The sequence below is a fragment of the Ptychodera flava genome, chromosome 17, assembly GCF_041260155.1.
Source record: "Ptychodera flava strain L36383 chromosome 17, AS_Pfla_20210202, whole genome shotgun sequence".
NCBI lineage: Eukaryota > Metazoa > Hemichordata > Enteropneusta > Ptychoderidae > Ptychodera > Ptychodera flava.
In genome coordinates, this window is record NC_091944.1 from 20,302,018 (window position 1) to 20,324,299 (window position 22,282).

At 37.4% G+C, this 22,282-nt stretch overlaps 1 protein-coding gene across 1 annotated transcript in view; it reads left to right on the forward strand.

The window, feature by feature from the left end:
- Positions 1–17,674, forward strand: part of LOC139116483 (prolactin-releasing peptide receptor-like) — a 35,703-nt gene extending 18,029 nt beyond the window's left edge. The window contains exons 2-4 of the mRNA XM_070679103.1: positions 8,083–8,484; positions 10,963–11,178; positions 13,542–17,674. Coding sequence (XP_070535204.1) covers positions 8,083–8,484; positions 10,963–11,178; positions 13,542–13,694 — 771 coding nt within the window. The 3' untranslated portion in view covers positions 13,695–17,674. The remainder of the gene's footprint in view (positions 1–8,082; positions 8,485–10,962; positions 11,179–13,541) is intronic.
- The last annotated feature ends 4,608 nt before the right edge of the window (positions 17,675–22,282 follow it).

Sequence of the window (22,282 nt, forward strand, 5' to 3'; positions counted from 1 at the left end):
AAATGATTATCAAGCCTGTGTGGTTCGACGCCCCGTACATGTGATGTAAGCAAGTTTTAAAAAGTAATCGGGTAATGATGTGTAATTATGTGAGAAGGAATCCTTCACGAGAGGTTGGACAGCAGGAACTTACTTGGCGCAGAGGGGAGGGGAGTGGGAGCTAGGGAGCAGAGGGGATTTTCGCAGAATGAGGCGTAATGAGAGGGCAACTGATAAATGCGGCAGAATACTTTGCAAATTGCTGTGGGAGGTAGTAAACGTTCAAATATTGCAGTTTAGTGTAATTTCAATGCAAAACAATGGTTTGTATACATGTATCAACGTCCGCTGGTTGGCAGAGGATGAACCCAACCTACATGATAACCTCTGACCTCAATGAGATCATCACTCTTTCGATAAGTCGAAATCTGGAAATCTGACGTCAACTTGTCAAACAAATGTTCAACGCGCTGTGTTGCCCTGTCTGTTTAACGATAACATTTCACCTGCAGAGTCAAAAATATGCATTGCGGAATTCCGTTTTGAAGAAGACGGTTTGGATGTAAAAAGTTGACAGACGATGCCACACATAAACCCATTTGACAGCAAAGCTGAAAAAACAGTTGTTAATCTTGAACAAAAATACAGAAACTTCAAATTCAGTTACTGTCCCTTCAATGTTTAGATCTACATGGGAGATGGACTGAGGTTCTTAAGATTTACACTCGTCCTCTTCAATTTCTGTACCGTCAGCTTCTGTAACAACTCTTCGATTTCCAGTTAAATCCAATTTTTCACATCCTAAAAATAATACAACAACAGCTAATATGGCGAGATGAGACTTTAAATGAAAGACAAGGTGACCGGGGTAGGTTAAGGAAAAGGAGATATACGATGATATACGATGCCTTTTTTCAATACCGTTACAAAACATTGGCAACTGATTAGCGCGACAGAATACTTTGCAAATCGCTGTAGGAGGTAGTAAACGTTCAAATATATACCAATGGTTACATGTACATGTATCAACGTCTGCTTGTTGGCAGAGGAGGAACCCAACCTATGATAACCTCTGACCTAAATGAGATCATTACTCTTTCGATAAGTCGAAAACTGACGTCAACTTGTCAAACAAATGTTCAACGCGCTGTGTTGCCCTGTCTGCTTAACTAACATTTCACCTGCAGAGTCAAAAATATGCATTGCGGAATCTCATCTGAAACCCTTCTCGTCTCCGAAGATACAAGTAATCGGAGACAGAGATCAAGAGTTCCCTTCGTGTCATGCCGTCCACAAATGTTTCATCAATGCCTGTCAAAGTGATGCTAACGCGTGCATTGTCTAAGATGAACCAAACTTTATTAATTGTGCCTCCCTCAGTCAAACGTGTACTATTTGGCCACAACAAAATTGTAGTGGAATGGAAGTATGACTGGTTTTGAGAGAGAGAGAGAGAGAGAGAGAGAGAGAGAGAGAGAGAGAGAGAGAGAGAGGGGGGGGAGGGAAACATGTAACAGACAGACAGGGGACTGATTAAGAAATAGACAAAGAGACAGAGATAAAGAGATTGAAATAAAGACAGACTCATGGAAGAAGATGTTTGGACAGGGAAATATAAAAGGGAAATATTGATTTTTCTGGTATGTTTTTGTTCACTCTTCTGGGACTTTCATAAAGAAATAATGGTAAAAAAATAAGACAAATTCTGCTTTCAAATATTTCAATTTGGGAAATTTAAGACTTATAAGTAAGAAACGACTCAGGGAAGTTTCCTTTGATTTTGATATGTATAAACCTCGGCAATTTAGCAGTTCGCGGTTTGATGTCAATTTCCGGAGCAGGGTCGGGCTGATGGGTGTGTCAAGAGTAAACAACCCCTACGGTGGCCCAAAACTACCTGTTCTCCGCATTCAAAGTCTGCGTCGCAATCAAATGTTTTTCTCTCACATATGTCTCTGCATTCAAAGTCTGCGTCGCAATCAATTGTTTTTCTCTCACATATGTCTCCGCATTCAAAGTCTGCGTCGCAATCAAATGTTTTTCTCTCACATAAGCTTATGTCTCCGCATTCAAAGTCTGCGTCGCAATCAATTGTTTTTCTCTCACATATGTCTCCACATTCAAAGTCTGCGTCGCAATCAAATGTTTTTCTCTCACATATGTCTCCGCATTCAAAGTCTGCGTCGCAATCAAATGTTTTTCTCTCACACATGTCTCCGCATTCAAAGTCTGCGTCGCAATCAAATGTTTTTCTCTCACATAAGCTTATGTCTCCGCATTCAAAGTCTGCGTCGCAATCAAATGTTTTTCTCTCACATATGTCTCCGCATTCCAAGTCTGCGTCGCAATCAAATGTTTTTCTCTCACATATGTCTCCGCATTCCAAGTCTGCGTCGCATTCAATTGTTTTTCTCTCACATATGTCTCCGAGGTATGCCTCAGTGTACGTTATTCCGCGAAGCATAATTTCTATCGAACAGCGCTCTCAGACGGTCGCTATTGACAACGACGAACATTGTATCAAGTTATTTTCAATAGATTATCGATCGAAAATTTGTTTGGACGCCGCTTGTGCCGGGCGCCCGTGTGTTGAGGTCACGTCATAAACATTTCCACAATAACCCATATATTGACTTATACACTTAAATATCAACATTGAAGGTATCCGTTGGTTTCCTGTACTGAAATTAAATCGACGACAACTTTTTTAGTTTTGGTGATACTTTTACGTACGTTTCGGCACATTTTGGCGCACCTCGGCGTAGTTTGGCGCCATTGTGAACGGGGGACTACACGCGAGTGAGCGAGACAACAATGTATCAATTTCGGACAAAAGGATATCGATCGATAACGTTCACTGCACGATTACAGTGGAGACTCTACGCCCGTTCGCCTCTGTTCTGTGTTATTCTTGCAGTTTACTGGGATTTTCATAGTTAATATTCGCCAAATTTGGTATAATTACAACAACCTGACTGGTATTTGGTCTGTATAATTTAAGAGACGCTAACCGATTAAAATGGGTCAATATTAGACCCTGATTCTGCATATGCAAACGCTGTAAGACCGCCATTTTATTGAGGGCAAGAGCAAAAATTCAGCGATCGGAAAAATAAAATGCAACTAAAACAAGTTTCGTCGAGAAATTCAGAAAAACTATAACGACAGCAATATTGTATATATATCAAGGGAACACCGTGCCACTTTTCACTATAATTGGTTCAGAACTGAGATATTTGAACGAGCGATAGTTGTACGGTCTGTTCAGTACATTAAACGCAATTGTTTTCTATGGGAAATCGAGCAGAGTAGACACATCGTAAAATGAAAAATACATCTGAAAAAATCCGTTGGTTTAACTTTTTCATTTCGCTGTTATTTTTTATAATATTTGGTATGACACATATCATGAAGGGTAACTAAAACTCTATGGTTTTATTTTTTTTAGTTTCCCTCTTTTTTTATGAAATGACGAGTTGAAGATCGTTTTGCTGTTGACTGTGTTTTTACTTGATTTTGCATATGTCTCTTATCGCTTACGTATTTTTGGAATTCCCTTCTGTGAAATTCTTCCCAAATTATTATAATTGTAAGGGCAGCATATACGGGAAATAGGACCTGTTGCTCTTTCATTAATATTTAGATGTGCAGCAAGGAAATACGGCGAAATTTTCAACATGACGCGGGAGGTGAAAGTGCACTACGGCCCAAAGGCGCCCCATTTTGTACGGTATATAGCGTCCCGAATTTTTGCCACACATACGTGGAGTGCGCGTTCGGAGAGTCCATTTCACCTCCCGCGTCATGTTGAAAATTTCGCCGTATTTCCTTGCTGCACATCTAAATATTAATGAAAGAGCAACAGGTCCTATTTCCCGTATATGCTGCCTTTACAATTATAATATTTTGGGAAGAATTTCAAATCCAAAAATACGTAAGCGATAAGAGACATATGCAAAATCAAGTAAAAACACAGTCAACAGCAAAACGATCTTCAACTCGTCATTTCATAAAAAAAGAGGGAAACTAAAAAAATAAAACCATAGAGTTTTAGTTACCCTTCATGATATGTGTCATACCAAATATTATAAAAAATAACAGCGAAATGAAAAAGTTAAACCAACGGTTTTTTTCAGATGTATTTTTCATTTACGATGTGTCTACTCTGCTCGATTTCCCATAGAAAACAATTGCGTTTAATGTACTGAACAGACCGTACAACTATCGCTCGTTCAAATTTCTCAATTCTGAACCAATTATAGTGAAAAGTGGCACGGTGTTTCCTTGATATATATACAAAATTGCTGTCGTTTTAGTTTTTTGAATTTCTCGACGAAACTTGTTTTAGTTGCATTTTATTTTTCCGATCGCTGAATTTTTGCTCCTGCCCTCAATAAAATGGCGATCTTACAGCGTTTGCATATGCAGAATCAGGGTCTAATATTGACCCATTTTAATCGGTTAGCGTCTCTTAAATTATACAGACCAAATACCAGTCAGGTTGTTGTAATTTATACCAAATTTTGGCGAATATTAACTATGAAAATCCCAGTAAACTGCAAGAATAACACAGAACAGAGGCGAACGGGCGTAGAGTCTCCACTGTAATCGTGCAGTGAACGTTATCGATCGATATCCTTTGTCCGAAATTGATACATTGTTGTCTCGCTCACTCGCGTGTAGTCCCCCCCCCCGTTCACAATGGCGCCAAACTACGCCGAGGTGCGCCAAAATGTGCCGAAACGTACGTAAAAGTATCACCAAAACTAAAAAAATTGTCGTCGATTTAATTTCAGTACAGGAAACCAACGGATACCTTCAATGTTGATATTTAAGTGTATAAGTCAATATATGGGTTATTGTGGAAATGTTTATGACGTGACCTCAACACACGAGCGCCCGGCCGGCACAAGCGGCGTCCAAACAAATTTTCGATCGATAATCTATTGAAAATAACTTGATACAATGTTCGTCGTTGTCAATAGCGACCGTCTGAGAGCGCTGTTCGATAGAAATTATGCTTCGCGGAATAACGTACACTGAGGCATACCTCGGAGACATATGTGAGAGAAAAACAATTGAATGCGACGCAGACTTGGAATGCGGAGACATATGTGAGAGAAAAACATTTGATTGCGACGCAGACTTGGAATGCGGAGACATATGTGAGAGAAAAACATTTGATTGCGACGCAGACTTTGAATGCGGAGACATATGTGAGAGAAAAACAATTGAATGCGACGCAGACTTGTGAATGCGGAGACATATGTGAGAGAAAAACATTTGATTGCGACGCAGACTTTGAATGCGGAGACATAAGCTTATGTGAGAGAAAAACATTTGATTGCGACGCAGACTTTGAATGCGGAGACATATGTGAGAGAAAAACAATTGAATGCGACGCAGACTTTGAATGCGGAGACATATGTGAGAGAAAAACAATGAATGCGACGCAGACTTTGAATGCGGAGAACAGGTAGTTTTGGGCCACCGTAAACCCCCCCTTCCCATCCCACTCCAAGATTGCCAACAGACAGACTTTTAGACTCTCACCTCTGAGTATTAAGTCGGTCAAAATATTCACTACGCCGGGTGTATGAAAGTTTGAACACGCCGCGAAGAAATTTGATACAGTTATCCTAACTCAGTGTGTTTGGCAGGGAACACGGCATAAATTTCGTTAATTTCATTCTGGGAGTGTTCTCCGGACTTATGTTTCATCGATTAAATTAATAAATCCTTCCATACACACTCGCAAATGCCAGAGTGTATAAATATATTTACATTGTAAATGCCTGAGTGTCAACTTTGTCAACTTTGATATCTTCGGAACAGCGTGGTCTTCAATCAGTGCTACATAGAGTTTTAAAACGATCACCGACCCTCAACTTATAACTACTCTTGGTAATTTACCAGCACAAAATGACTTCCTTGAAAAACAAGGGCTCTTTGGTATTGTATAATTTAATTATCAAAGTTGACTGAACTAAGTTGTTATGAAACATCTATTACGATGTGAATTGAATTTTGTTACAAACTTGTCATTATACCATCAAAAGTTTACTTGAATTGAGTTGTAAAGTAAGAGAACATTTATTACAATGTTCAGCCGCTTATTTTTGTTTGAAAAACTAACTTGTAGTACTTTTACATAATAAGATGCCGTATAGGCAGCTTCGCAATAAATTTCAAACCTTGGTAAACCTGAATCAATAGTCTAGTTGCCCGGTATTCTGTTCTCGTATTTTGTGATGTGCATAGATCAGTTTAACAATATAACGCCTTATTTCAAGATATTATCTTTTCGACTATGAGTGTCCGGTGATTTAAAGCGGTTTTCCTTCATTACATTGACAGCCGCATTGCCCATGGGGTGGCCTGAAGGTTTTTGCATCAATCTTTCAGGAAATCTCGGGTAAAGAGAATTAGTTAGGTTGCTCCTACCTGACAAATAACACGATTGGAACTAATTTGGATTACTGGATTTTTATATTTTCAAATTTTTCAAAAGTGTTAGGTGCCGTATAGCTGAATGTCTCAATATTACAAATTACTCATAAAAACAAGTGTTTAACGTAAAAAGAACAGCAGAAGAGCTTACATTTGTAGATTTTAAAGACATTACTTCACCATCCAATTATCCCAAATTAGTTCCAATCGTGTTAAATAAAGACGTTTGGCCCAAAACAGTAAGCTTCTGTTTCTCATCCTTGCACGCGTCGATCTAGACTAGCCACATCAGTATTTTTTTATGTCCACTTGAAAAAATTGTATGTAGAAACGACAGTGTGGTACTATCGAGGGAAATGTAACATCCATCATCTGTAGGATTACATGCAAATAATGTACAGTTCTTGAGAGATAAGTTATCACAATCATTATGCCAGGTGCCAGAACTAAATGCATGTGAACATTCTTGATTATTATTTTTTCTTTTCATGTCTGGAGTTGGATCTTATGAGCTCCGAGAAAAAGGATAAAAAAATAAAAAACCGCGATAAGAGACTAAGGATAAGTAAGAAACCTATAATTCTTATGGTCTAATCGATATAGACATTGTATATATATTTGATTTGGTTTACAGCAGATTATAACAGAGGAGCGGTTATGTTTTCGTTGTTATCGTCATCCGTCTCACTGACTCAATTTGAGCAATATTATCATCACGCAATAAGATAGTAGGCATAATTTAAATCAGGACAATGGATGATTAACAAATTGCATAGTTTCTTCATATGCTGAATGTAAAGGAGGTGTGTTCAACCATAAATGTATGGCTTTGTATGTCGGAGTTTTGCATTCTGTGCAACTTAATACGATGAGATTCAGAGCTGTCAACCCAGATTTGTGGCAAAAAAGGTCACTGCATGAAAATCCAATAATAGTTACTGTATTAGCATAAATTATTGCCTGTATTTTAGCTGAACAGTGCATATACAGATGATTATTACGTTTTGATGCAGTAGGTAGCGCCGGCCGAAGCTCTGCTATTTGCGATGGCCAAACTAATCTCAGGGTCTTGATTCATACCGAGGCATTCTTCCTTTCCTTCATTTGTCTTCGTTAAAGACGTCCGGCAGTTTATATTTACGTGTAACACTCACGCCATGGAAAAAAAACAACACTTTTTTGCCAGATGAAGTCATTCTAGAAATGGTAAATTAAAGGTAGTTTCATATTAAACAAATGCGCCGTGTCCTTGTATTTCTCTTTCTTGGTTTTTGCAAAACAGTATTTTTACGTTTCTTGAGAAAATCAAGAACAATTTACAACTCACGTTTTCGAGGACCCCGCTACTTAAATATGTGAATCTTGGTGTTAAAATATGTTACATACGTGTCGTTTCGTCGTCACTACACTATCGGTTACCAACTCTAGGGGTTCCATATCAACTGACAAGTCGGTGTAAAGCAAATCAGAAGTGACATTGAGAGCAATTAGTGTGGATGAATGCCCTAGGATTTTAAACCCTGTATTACTTGTTTGCTTGCTTATACATCGGGCTCCTTGTTATCCTGTATCCATGGACCGTTGTCTGGGGGAACACCAGCCAATCTCTAATAACTCTGACGGTTTATTCTATGCCATGTTTTGTTCTTTTAGGTGTCAAAGATTGTCAGCGTCTTCAGTTTAGTGGCAATTGGAATAGATCGATACCGAGCTGTTATGTATCCTCTTTTTCCATCCATCACTCCTCGGAAGAAATGTGTCGTCATCTTCTTCATCTGGTGCCTGGCCGTTATCTTGAGCTGCCCTAAACTTAAGTACTTGAAGATGCTGCAGGTTCCTTATAAGGGAGAAATTCTCCATTTTTGCATCGAGAAATGGCCGAATCGTCGCCTTATGGTGGTGTACGTCTGGGGTATGTTTGTCCTGACATATTTCGTTCCAATGGTGATCCTGACGGTATGTTACGTCAGAATGGGCATCAGATTGGTAAAGGGTCAACTTCCGGGGTGTGCCAATGAACGAAGGGATAAGCTTCAAAAGAAAGCAAAACGAAAGGTAAATGAAATTAAATTTTCGATGACCATTATACATTTACACACTGTAATTAACATGATTGGAACTAATTTGGGATAATTGGATTTTCACATTTTTCAAATTTCTCAAACGTGTTAGCTGAATGTTGCAATTTTGCAAATTACTCATAAAAACAAGTGTGTAATATAAAAAGAAAAGCAGATGAGATTACATTTGTAGATTAAATCGACATTATTTCACCTTCCAATTATCCCAAATTAGTTCCAATCGTGTTAAAAGTATGTACTGCTGTTAACTTTATTGCACCCTACCTCGTCTTATTGTCCCGTATAAGTCAATAAAAATCACGATTGAAAACAGAAAAAAATGTAAAAAAAAAAGAAAGAAATTTTAGCTGGTTTATAAAGACCTAATTGAGCTACCAAGAGAATTTAGTAACGAGGTTCATTTTAAGATATGGCAGCAACAACTGAAAAAACAAGAAAACCGTAATTTATAAATGCACCTTGGACTTTACTGGATAAGCAATCAAGGTAGACATTTAAATGAAAAATGAAAAATGAAAAATGTCAATTAAACTATTGCAATGTAAACTTTACTTTGACCTCTGTGTTTACGAACTTACGTTATCAGTCAACATAGAGTCTGGAACTTACTTTTAACCGTCGTTGATAGATGTTTAATGTTTTTATCGGTATAAGCAAGTGAGTTAAGACTGAGAGACCACCATCTCGGCATTTGATAGATTAATTGACTGATGCTAAAAGGACAAATATTGACTCTGTCACAACATAAATAACAAAAGCCTGGAAACGTCTATTACTGATTACTGACAAATGTTAACACGGCCTGCCTGGTGCACAATAAGCAATAATTCTTCTATGGTACTAGATGTATTTACCATTTCATTTGACAAAGAAGAGGTCGTACCACTATTTTTGAAAATGGCAGGAAATCAAAATGTCCGTTAAAATTTGAATTGACTTGCCAAGTGTTTCACAATGGAGTGGTTTCCATATGCAGTAAAAGCCTATGTCCCTTCAGAGGGTAGAATTCAGAGAAAACCAGGATATGTATAAAATCACATGTCGCGGCTGTTGCCCAGGAAAAAAATGATTGCCCATTGCATCACCTAATTTCGATGTCGACCGTGACGTTGTTTAGTTTATTACATGCCTCGATGTGAGTGCAAGTCAGTGCATTGATTCGAATAGGAACATCCGGGGAGTAAGCGGGCCGGTGAACGATGTACTGACCGGTTTCCATGGTTACCCGGTCCAGTGAGCCCTTCACGTTTTCGCCATCAAAGTAGACGCTTAACGCTACATGTAAAATATCCATGCGCGCACTGCTCTTTTGATTTTCGTTAAAATCTGTTTGATGCTGGTCAATAGTGGCAAAATTGTCTGAAAATGCCCTGCATGTAACTAAATATCATATAGCATTTACTGTGAAGAGGCATGTAATAAAAATATTATTGCCTGAATACATGGTTTAATGTGCCCTCGCAGCAGGAGACAATTGTCCTCCTGGCGTCGGGCAAATTGTCACCTGCTGTCAGGCACATAAACCCATGTATTCAGGCAATGATATATACTGTAGCGATATGTAGATCTATCCTTGGAGCTGGATTCTATTAAATACAGCATTAATATATTCAACATCGTTCGTATAAGTATAGCATCACTACTTCATATATATTTTTAGAAGAATGAATAGCATATCTTGGAACTTAATATACCTTTCCATGACTTCAAATAATCTGGACTATTCGCAATGAAACACTGCATCGTTTATAGTATTAGAACTACTTAAGGTACCATCAAGAATAAAAATTGCGGGTCGCCGTGAAAAGTTTGGTACAAGGGACACAAACATACCCAAGATTTACCGATATTTGAAATTCAAAATGGCCGCCATCTCGGTGTTAACTTTATGGGGAAACATACAATTTTCGATTTTTCAAAACTATTTCGGTAAAAAGATTTCTTACACCAAGAGCTTTAAAATAAGCCCCCATAAGTGGTAGATATGAAAACAATTGTAAAAGTTTGAGAGTCCGAATATGTCCAAAAGGCGCGTTCTACCTTAACTTTAATCTCATTTGATTTAGAATATCAGCATACGCTCCAGAAATGAACAAGTATAGGAGTAGAGAACAATACAGTCATATTTTTTAATATGCCATATGTCTTGAGGGTTTAAATACCAATCTGATTGAAATGAGATGTAGAGTACGGCGACGTCTATACTTACGCGGTATTCTCTTGCTGTCGCCTCTCACTAGGTCACAGCAAGAAAATACCGGGTAAGTAAAGATGTCACCGTACTCTACATCTGATTGTAATCATATTGTATAAATACATACAGATTTCATCAACGTACCCATTATAACCCACTTGAGAAAGTTCTTTGACCAAATTTATAGCGCTCAAGTTACCAATTTTAAGGTAATCTCTGTTACTGTGTACTATGACGCGGTATATTTCTCTCTTGCAGGCTTTCCGAACCCTTATCTCTGTAATTATCCTGTTTGCGGTTTGCTGGCTGCCTATAAACCTATACAACATAGTCATCATTTCATACAACATTCGTTTTCTGAAGACCCATCCTCTGCTGATCAGAACACTGCGTGCTTGCGTGTATATATGGGTGATCTCCTACGGTGCGGTCGTCAACCCGTTTGTCTACATGTTCCTCAGTAATAAATTCGCGGTGAGCTTTCTCACTTTTATTAATGCTCCCTTCAGGAGGAAATGTATTTTATTCCTGAAATATAGACTGTTGACAATCGTTTGCCCCATCTTCGCCGCTGCGGTAACACTGCACGGTTGAGTCGTATCCGAGGGTCGATGTCTTAGCGCAAGCCTTCGTTGATGGATGTTTAATGATTTGCATCGGTAACAGAGAACAGCTAGGCAACAGAACCGAGATCATTTAGAAATAGTCCTTCAAAGAGGAGACCGGCCCCTTGGGGACTCGCAATCATGTCTGATGCATTCCCGACTCGTCCTTTTGGCGTCATATACGCTTGCGAATTCCTCACCCCCATCCCCGTATATGCGAGAGACTATACCAATAATAGAAAACCAGATATGAAACTGAATATGCTCACGTGTTTTACAACAGATTCATTAATAGTAGTACCCTTCACAGAACAATAAGATATATGTTTTCACTATATGTAACAGGTTTTTTTCAACTTCGCACAGTACTCTCAGAGTTTAATCACTAATTACAAAACTTTATTTAATATGCAAATGAGCTGTTAATTAACTTGACACTGCTCAATGCTTCATGGGACAACTATAGATATCCATCAGATCAACATTTGTAGCTCGTTTTTATTTATTTAGTGCTGTAATTTTAGAGTAATGTCACTAATTACAAAGTTCATTAAATATGCAAATAAACCCTAAATTAACTTGACACTGTTCAATGATTCATAGCAAAATTAAATATTTATCAAATCAATTTCTGTAGCACGTTTCACAAAATTTGGTGCCGTAATTTCAGAGTTATGTACCTAATTACAAAGTTTATTAAATATGCAAATGAACCCTTAATTAACTTTACACTACTCAATGCTTTACAACACAGTTAGATATCTGTCAGATCAGTATATGCAGCAGTTTTCATGACGTTTGATGCTGTTATTTCGGAGTTATATGACTAATTATAAAACTTCATGAAATATGCAAATGAGCTAATTATTAACTTGACACTGCTCAATGCTTCTCAGTACAATTGGATATTTATCAGATCAACATCTGTAGCAAGTTTCATCAAATTTAACGCTGTAATTTTAGAGTAATATCACTAATTAAAAAGTTAATTAAATATGCAAATGAACCCTTAATTAATTTCACACTACTAAATGCTTTACACTACAGTTAGATATCAGTCAGATCAGTATCTGCAGCAGATTTCATCACATTTGGTGAAGTTATATCGGAGTTATATGACTAATTACAAAACTTCATAAAATATGCAAATGAGCTATTTTTTAACTTGACACTGCCAAATGCTTCTAAGCATAATTAGATATATATCAGATCAATATTTGTTGCAAGTATCATCAAGTTTCTTGCAGGAATTTCAGAGTTATCTCACTAATACAAAAGTTCATTAAATATGTTAATGAGAAGATAATTGACATGACACTCACAGTATCATCATAATGTTCTGAGACTGTCATCTGTGAAAAGTTTCATGAAATTTGGTGCAGTATTTCTTAATATATGTCTACACTGTCATTACCGTCTCCATAGGGAAACCATTGTACGGAAAAAAAAAATATTGCATAACTTCATTAATATGCAAGCCACACAAACCAAAATCTAATCAGTTCTTGCAAGTAGCATATGGTACCTGTGTACCAAATCTGACTTGAATCCGTTCAGGCGTTTTTGAGTTATCGTGTAAACAGACAGACAGACAGACAGACACACACACACACTCACACACACACACACACACACACACACACACGGACAGACAGACAGACATCGCTATGACATTAGCCCGCGTGTTTACACACGTGAGCTAAAAAGGCGCAAGGGACTGTCGACAGTCTATCTGATATATAATGTTTTCTGCAGCTCGACGTGGTACTTATTCTATTAGCTTTGTGTAGCATCTAGCCCCTAGAGATTATGTTGATTATAAACTTGTTCTATTTGGGTCCAGCTTTCTTCAGTCTTGCTATAATTTGAAAAGAAATACTTGCTTTTCTCACTCATCATATGACTCGTAACCTGACATCGTCTCGATGTGGAATAGCACAATCAGAAACGCTTCTTCTCCTAAGACAAATACATTAAATCTAATCGAAATCAAGCGTGAAATTGGCTTCCTTTTTACCTACTTTCATATTGCTTGTTCGGTTTCTCGTTCTACAGCTCTCGCCCTTTGGTGAAGAGTGAGATTTAAACGAGGTTTTTTACGAGAGTTGGTCAACTTTATAATAGTTGTACCGTATACTTAAAAGATTCATGTTAGAGGAGAGTTTAGATGACAGTAATAAGCCTGGCCAGACTTTTACTAAAATACGGCGTTTTCATTCGTATTTTTTACAGCGGGACATCAAACGAATCAAGATATTTTGTCTGAAACGGATGGGACGCAACTACACTTGTGAGCTGTCATCAAGTACCACCAATAGAACAACACTTATAAATTCACATGCAATGCAATCACTGAAAAAACGTGGGCCAATCACAAGCAGCTAAGCGGTATTTCAATGGAGTTTGCGGACGGAAACAAGAGACCAACATCGAATGAAATCCAGTGACGCTACCAGTGAAGTGTAATTCCGCGTTCAACTGACATTGTATATCGGCAGCTGCAACGTCGGACAATATTTGTACACATTACTTCACAATATTTTGAGGGGGTTTGACGCCCCGGGAATATACGCATCGAAGAGTATTTCAACTTTGCTGCTGAGAATGTCGCAACATGAAGACGATTGGCTAACTACGGGGCTTATAGCTCAAACTTCGACAGCAAAACCAACAGCACACTGTTCCAAGAATACAGTATCTCGTACCGTTTCCACAGTTTCGTGCTTTTGATCAAGCGATGAAGCGATGCAGACGTGGGTCTCAAACACGACGTTGACGCATGGGTATCACGAAACTGTTTTCAACACTATTATTCATCACAGATCGGTACCAAGTTCCTTTCTTTCCCAAAAGTAACGCTGCACATTGAAAGATCAAAATAGAGTGAAGCAAAACGTACAACTGACGTAACTAAAGGAAATATTTACCTTGACTTTGCATTTTTTCAGATAGTAACACTTCAAACATTAAATTTACAACACAACTACCTATCTACCTCCCTCTCTACCTCCCTCCTTCCCTACCTACCTACCTACCTACCAACGTCCCTCCTGTACCTACTTACCTAGATACAGTCTATTCATTGACAATTACAGTGGTTTGCTTTGAACCATTGTAATACAGGAACTAGACACACTCTCTATGAGGAGCTGCAAACTTTGTCAGGTGTAATTTTCGTCTTCATGTAAAATGTAGTTATATCCGTCAATATCGTTTAACCTCCTTCCATAGAATGTTTCAACTTTCACAGAGTTAATTTCTTTGTGATCGACTGGTATTACCAATAGACAACAGTTACACCTGACAGTGTTGGCAACCCCTGAATTTAGACAGAGTGTCTAGGTCCCCTATTGCCAATGGTTCAACGCAAACCACTGTATTAGTCAGCCTGTCTGTCTGTCGGTCGTACACATCCCCAGAATATCTATAAATTATTTCAACCTATGTATATCTAAATCATGTAACATGTACTTGCATCTCCAAGTGTTAAGAATCGTATGTCACTATAATATTGTTATTGTAAAATAGTGGCTATAAAACCTATACAGTGGTTTGCTTTGAAGCATTGGCATTACGCGAAGTAGACATATTGTCTAAATTTAGGTGTTGCCAACACTGCCAGGTGTAATTATCAGCTGAGCAGTAATTCAAGTCGATCACAGTGAAATCAACTCTGCCAAAGTTGAAACATTGTCTTACAGCAGGTCAGATGTGGTCAAAACAACTAAACGTGAAAGCAAGTGAAGACTTGGACAGTACTTTGATATATGTGGTGGTATTGTTTAGATTACGTCTGCCCGTCTTCTGGAGAATGTTTCAACTTTTGCAGAGTTGATTATTTTTATGATCGACTGATATTACCGCTTAGCTGTTGACTGCACCTGACAGTTTTGGCAACACCTCGATTTAGACAATATGTCTGTTCGTCTAATGCCAATGCTTCAAAGCAAACCACTGTAAGTGCAATTTGCAAACAATGTATATTGAAAACCGGTTACAACTGGAGTCGTGTACAATATTAGTATTGACGTATTAAAAATACGATGTGGCTTTTAACGTAGAATGCGGGGACGGATAGACGTTCATCACAGAACACACGGAAGAATATTCGGACTATCAAATTTTTAAAGTACTTTTCTGATCTACTACTTGTGTGGTCTCACTGTGGAACTTTTGGAATGAATACAGTTTCCACCGTCACGTGATGTTAGTTTCGTGAATATCTAAATGTATTTTTTCCCTTAGACTTGACACGGGAATGGCAACAATTTTTTGAATTACAGATATCGGTAAATTTAAGATAACTTGTTTCCATTTTACTAAATTTTGCATGGTGAGGCGACCCCGAATTTTTATTCTTGATTTTTAAACAGAACGGTTGAAAGTTTATTTTAGGAAAGGTTTAGCGAGAGTTCATAAGTCTTTCACTTTTGTGGTGCATACTTAAGAACGTTAAAAAGATTAAGATTTTGTCTTCGCAGCTTATTTTCCTTGTTGATGTGGAAATAATATGTGTGGTACATATTCTGAAGGCGTTATATCTATATATATATCTGTGTACGTTACATGTTCGTATACATAATTATGTGTATATACAGAAGAAAATATGTTAGCTATGAGTACTGTATTAAAATGGTTGGCCAGCGCGGCAGGATTCAGTTGATAGATTCTGTTGCAAGATTTATGAATTCTGATATATGTTGATATATTATATCATACCAGTATATTGGTGGCGCAAATACAGCTATCTTATTGGTCGAGACGTGAAAAGAACCGTGGTATATTCGCGATATACGACGGCTGGCACAGACGCGAGTTTTCGGCTTGAGTAGAACTCCCTAGTAGAACTATCACCGATAGTCCTCTTTTCACAGGACAATTTTTTTTTTATTTTTTTCCAATTCACCGCACACCGGAGGAGACAAAGTAACCAAACGATTTACAGTAGCACCTTATAACGTAAATGCACCATTGCTCGAAATTAGTTCTGACATATCTCTACAAGTGTGTGAACACTATGTGCAATGACGCATGAAGACGACGTTACTTAATATCATAGATCATCGTGACTGTACTTCAGTCAGATGAGCTGCTGCATGTTGGAACAATAAACAAATGTCTTTTCTATCTCAGAGGGGGTATCTTGTTTAAGGTCATCAAATTGATATTTTTGTCTTTCAAAGCTGAGCATGTCATTTCAGGTCTTTATAGTGTGTTGATTGTTGTGCGTTGTCAGTCATTTTTGTTGTTTTGAATTATCGCATTGATATTCATTGATTTTCTCGTTATTATTCCAAACTTACATTATTATTTTGATGGTTTCAGTATTTTACAATCATTATACAGTTACATCATCGGCGGTATTTTTGTAAACATTAATTTGCACTATGTTTTATCAAGAAGTTATATCAGTGACTCCGACGATCTTTGGTCGCAATACCGCCATTCGATTTTACCCGCTGTTGATGGATTCTTTAGATGATGCTTTGTAATGGAATACTTGCGCATGTTTATCTATAGAAAGTTGACTCCGGACTTCCTTTCGCCAACAGTAGCGTCAGATGCGGTAGATTGTATCTCGGTAGGCTATATCGAATAATGTACATTTACGAAGCGTTGTATCCATAGCGACATGTAGAATGCACGCGTGTCTCGCTTGATAGGTTTTCACCATGAGCAAATCTGAATACTCCTATTTCATCGTAACGAGTCAAAGACGATTAATACCACCAATTAATAGGTAGCCTGAGTTGAGTCAAACGTTCCTTGGAGATAAGCACCGGATAACGTCATATTAAGCTTATCAAATACTCGTATTTATTAAGATCGATGTCGCTTTTAAATTGTATTTATTCTAATGATATTGACTTCTCTCACATTTAACAGTCTGTTTGTTTAATCGCAGTTGAAGAATCTCCCCTGGCTTTGTGCCGTAGGGTAACGTTCGTTAAATATTTTTCACGTTCCACTGATTTGATTTTTTGTCATTCTATTATTTTATTAGAACGTGCAGAGTATTGTGTCTTCTGATTGTTTTTTTTACTATTTTGTGTTTTTTACTCATTCCGTTAGTTGGCGTCGCCTGTGCATGCAGTAAGAATAAAATTGAAAGAACAAACAAACAAACAAAAACGACATGACTACTAGTTGTATTCATGTAATATTTTAAGTAAATGTTAATAACGACTTTTAGAATATCACTTACTACGGATTGAAAAATAATATTAATCTTTTATCACCATTTCATTCAATCTATTCTACAAAAATTGCAATTTAATGAATTAGAAATAAATGTTGCTTTTATTGATTACCATTAAAATGTTTGACTTTGGAATCATAAACATGCTCTTGAGCACAATACCGCCATGATTGGTGTCAACAATTCTGTGTTGTCATTGAATGCAACTCAAAGAAATGTCAGAGTGTAGATGCACGGTCGAATGAATGCACTTGCTTTAACCCTTTGAGCGCCAAAGTCAACTTTTGTTGCCTACATTTAATGTACCCCAGTCAATTTTTTCAGATTTTTGCCAATATTTTGATGAAAACCTGTAGCCAATGAAATGTGATGTCTGTTTGGTCCAAAGTATTAAAAAATTACAGAAAAATTCATAAAAATTTTAAAATGTTGCACTAGAATTTTAGTGGGAAAAAACTACAGCACTCACAGGTTTGTAGGTAGTATGCGCCTGGAAAGTTAATGGTTTAAACCTATACCAAAACTTTCCTCAATGGAACTTTCAACCATTTTCTTTCAAAATCATCGATGAAATTCAGAGGTTACCATGCAAAGTTTTGTACAAGAGAAACAATTACCAAACATTTACCGATATGTGAAATTCAAAATGGCCGCTAGCCAAGTGGGAGTCCAGAATCGACAGTAAAAGTTTTAGAATCCTGAATATCTATGCCCGAAGCGCATTCTACAATAAACGTCTACTGAATGGTTTAATCATGCAATGATTTTCAAAGAAAGAATTTGATCATGTGCGAATGTTAGTATAGGAGGAGACAAAATACCCTATTCTTGATGGCCATTTAAAATTTACCCGAATGTTGTTGGGTCCTAGCACCTTCTCAGTGAGCCATAAACTTGACTAAGGTATCATGAAATCGGACAAATACACAATGTGTGTGATACACTAATTTGATTTTAATGCCTCACGATTTTAAACGCCCTCGAAGAAGTTTTAAATGCGCCTTTTCTAAGAGAAAGATATGCAGATGTAAAGAATTCCAGGCTGTTACTCTATAAGATGTTTGTACAACTTTTGGCTCGCACTCGAGATTCAAATTTTGATTTGTGAAACAATGTGAGGCAACTCTTTGCCCTAAAAGTTAAATGGTTTTGTAATCGATCCGAGTAAACTGAAAAGGGTTGTGAAGCGAGAAGGGGCAAAATGTCATATTGTTGCTACTTACTGGCTCAGCTGTCATAGGCATAACCACTAAATCTAGCGCTAATTATATTCCAGTTTCGTGAGCTGATAGTGGATTTTGATTGTTGCATTTCCGTTCTAAGTCTAGTGGAAACGAGAAACTTCAAGTAATGCCGAAAACGTGATGTAAACTGCGTTCAGTGTTCAGCTAAGTTTGTTGTCCCCGACCTATCATGCACGTTTGATATTTGCTGTCTCGGTATCGATCGAATTGTTACAAAAAGTTGTTTACCGATTAAATAACGCAGGCGTTTAATGACATCCTCAACGAGCAAAACTGGGAACCTTATAAACGCTTCCTGACATTTCCATACTCATAACAACGCCGTCCATTTGCAATCTGTGTCTATGATTATCGCGCCAGTTCGTTGGTAATACAGTCTAATGCATTTTGAGCGGTGTGTTCACGTAATCCGTACACACTAAATGGCTTCAGTTGACCAGTCCAATTTGCAATAAGTATTGGTCATGTATAGGATAAAGGAAATCCGTAATTCGCTTATTTTCAATGTTCCATCAGCCATCCTGCGGACACATTTTCAAAAATTTGTGTTAAGAAAAACAAACTGTCTCCGTACATAAAAGCAAGCCGGAACACAACATTTGAAATACGATAACGGCGCCATGTTCACGTTAAGCTTAATTATGGCGAAGAACCACTCACATCCCCTGATACAAATTTGGTACGACGTGTTACTGTGTGTGTACTAAAAATAATGCACCTCTTTGGTTCACCTCACCTTTGATCTCACTCCTTACCACCTTTCAACGTCAACTTAAATCATTCACGACAAACAACCAAAAAGACAATCCGTACTTTGAATTTTGATTCATCACGTCATCTTTCATGCATACTTTTTCTCCGCGACAGCCACATACTATTCAACCGATGCAGATTGTAATTTTAGAAGAAAGGCCAAGAAAAATAAGAAGTTTGTTTCTCATTCTGGACACATGGCAAAATGATGCGGTGACGCGGGGTTTTTTTACTCTCAATTTTTTTTATTCTTCAATCAACAATGAGTTAACGCGCCAAAAACATGAAAATAACATAGGAATGCACGCAGAGATAAATGCACAGCAGTGTTGTTTTAGTATTTTTGTATAGCAACAGTTCTGCGGTTTGACTTTTAGGGCAGCAATGCAGAGTTTTGACAGCTGATTATAATTATTTTGTTTACAGTTCTGTTTAAAACAGCACTGTGTTATGCACTATCGTCGCGTATTTTTGCGTTTATTATTATTTTTTTATTTTTATTTTCTCAAGACCAGAAAAAAGGTTGACGCGGCGGGTCTGAAATGACGCGCTCGAGGATGAGAAACAAACTTTCTAATTTTTCTTGACCTAACATGGATTGTAAACTGCCCTACACATATGTTAATTAACGGGCCTTCCTGTCAAGACGGACGCTAGCTTTTTCGTTTACTGGTAAATTAAAACGAAATTTAACCAGAAAAAATGAATCACGGCATTGTCAAAGCTGGGGGAATCGTGTTTTAATGACAATTTTTAGGTCGTAAAATAAATTCAAGCAGGGAATTCCAAAGAGGGCAGAGGTAAAGCATTGTGCAGTTTCAGAACTGCTCGATCATCTAAGACAACGCATTTATTTATTCCCGTACAGGTGTCAAAACACTAGAGTATTGGCACTTACGAATTAATCAAAAGAACAAACAAGGGAAAAAATCGATAGTTAAGCTTGCATAGCTGTACATCTCAAATGTGAAATAATTAATTTAACGCAAACCATCAGACATATCGATTATTTACGTCAATATGTATGTATGTATGTAATGTATGTATGTATGTATGTATGTATGTATGTATGTATGTATGTATGTATGTATGTATGTATGTATGTATGTATGTATGTATGTATGTATGTATGTATGTATGTATGTATGTATGTATGTATGTATGTATGTATGTATGTAATGTAGTATGTATGTATGTATGTATGTATGTATGTATGTATGTATGTATGTATGTATGTATGTATGTATGTATGGTTATTGTCGTTCAAATGCCATTGTCGTTTTTGCGCTACTGTTGGTGGTTGATTTTCCAAAGTACATTGTCATTATCCACAAATTTTGAGTCCTTTCTATACTCTGCATAATGACGGTGTACACACTAATACAGTTGTATTAGTGATGGAAAAAAGAGCTACAAAATACTAGGAGGAAGTTGTAATATTCCACCGCAACACTGTGTTTGCTTTTGCAAAACCTAAGATACAGTACCTCTGATTGATGATCGATGGATGACGCGATTCCCGGCATGGAATCGTCGGAACTGAATAGCCAGCATTCTTGATATGTATGCTTAGGCATTCAGTCAGTCTTATTCATCACACTATTAGATAAAAATGCCAATTCAGCTGCATTCGATACACTGTATTGGTATATGTGTATTCAAAACGTTTGTGCATGAATGAACTCGTAGTTCGAGACAATATTGTGACTTTATTTGTGAAACGTGATATAGCATTCGGGGACGACATCAGTTCCACTTGGTATTGATTCTTTAAGTAATTAAGTTGACTGTCGATTGTATGTTTGAACACTGTCTGCAAAGATGTTAAAACTCTAACTTGCGTTGATAAAGTTATACAGACGCGAATGGGTGCAAAAATACGATGACTTGGTGTAATGTCTTGGTGTCAGTGTAATCATGCGATGCATTTCACGTCATGGCTACATCAAAGATCGTATCACTATCTGTTCAGTCGAAGGTTATCACAGGTGAGCAATGAATAATCATAATGCCTTGAAATAGAGGAAGATAAAGAATACGAGATGCTTCTTTCGCGATACTGGCCAGGATATTGTACCATGAAGGGCGTAAACGAGATTGATTATTAAGACAATTCGCTCTGACCTCAGCGCCAAGACTTCGGAAGGATTGCCTTGTACTTGAGGTTAGCATATTACATAAAGTAGTTACATGTAGTGTAGAGTCTGTTGGCTTATTTAAAGTCAAGCCGGTCCAACTTTGTAAATCCTCCAGCTGAGAAGGTACAACATCATTAATCCTTTGAGTGCTGTATTTTTTTCCCTCCAAAATTTGAGTGCTACATTTTTATTTTACCAAATTTTCATGAATTTTTCTGTAACTTTTTTGATAATGTTGTAGTAAATGGACATAAACTTAATTGCCTACAGTTTCTTATCAAAATTTTTGCAAAAATCTGAAAAAAGTTGACGGGATACATTTTATAAACGCTACAAAAATTGACTTTGGCGCTCAAAGCGTTAAATAATTTGACCTGTGAACGACAGGCATGTTTTACATGTACGCCATGCTGTTTCATACAATTTTCGAATGTTTAATGGTTTTGTGAATTAATCCGAGACTACTTTCGTAGCAGCTGAATGGATAATGTATTTATATAAAGTATGCGAGCATTGAAAAACTTGTGATTTGAGCGATGATAGTGATGCTTTGTTTGCGAAACGAGGTATAGCATCTCTGGACGACATCAACTTCTTTTGATTTCCATTTTTAATTCATTTAGTTTTGGTTTTATGTTT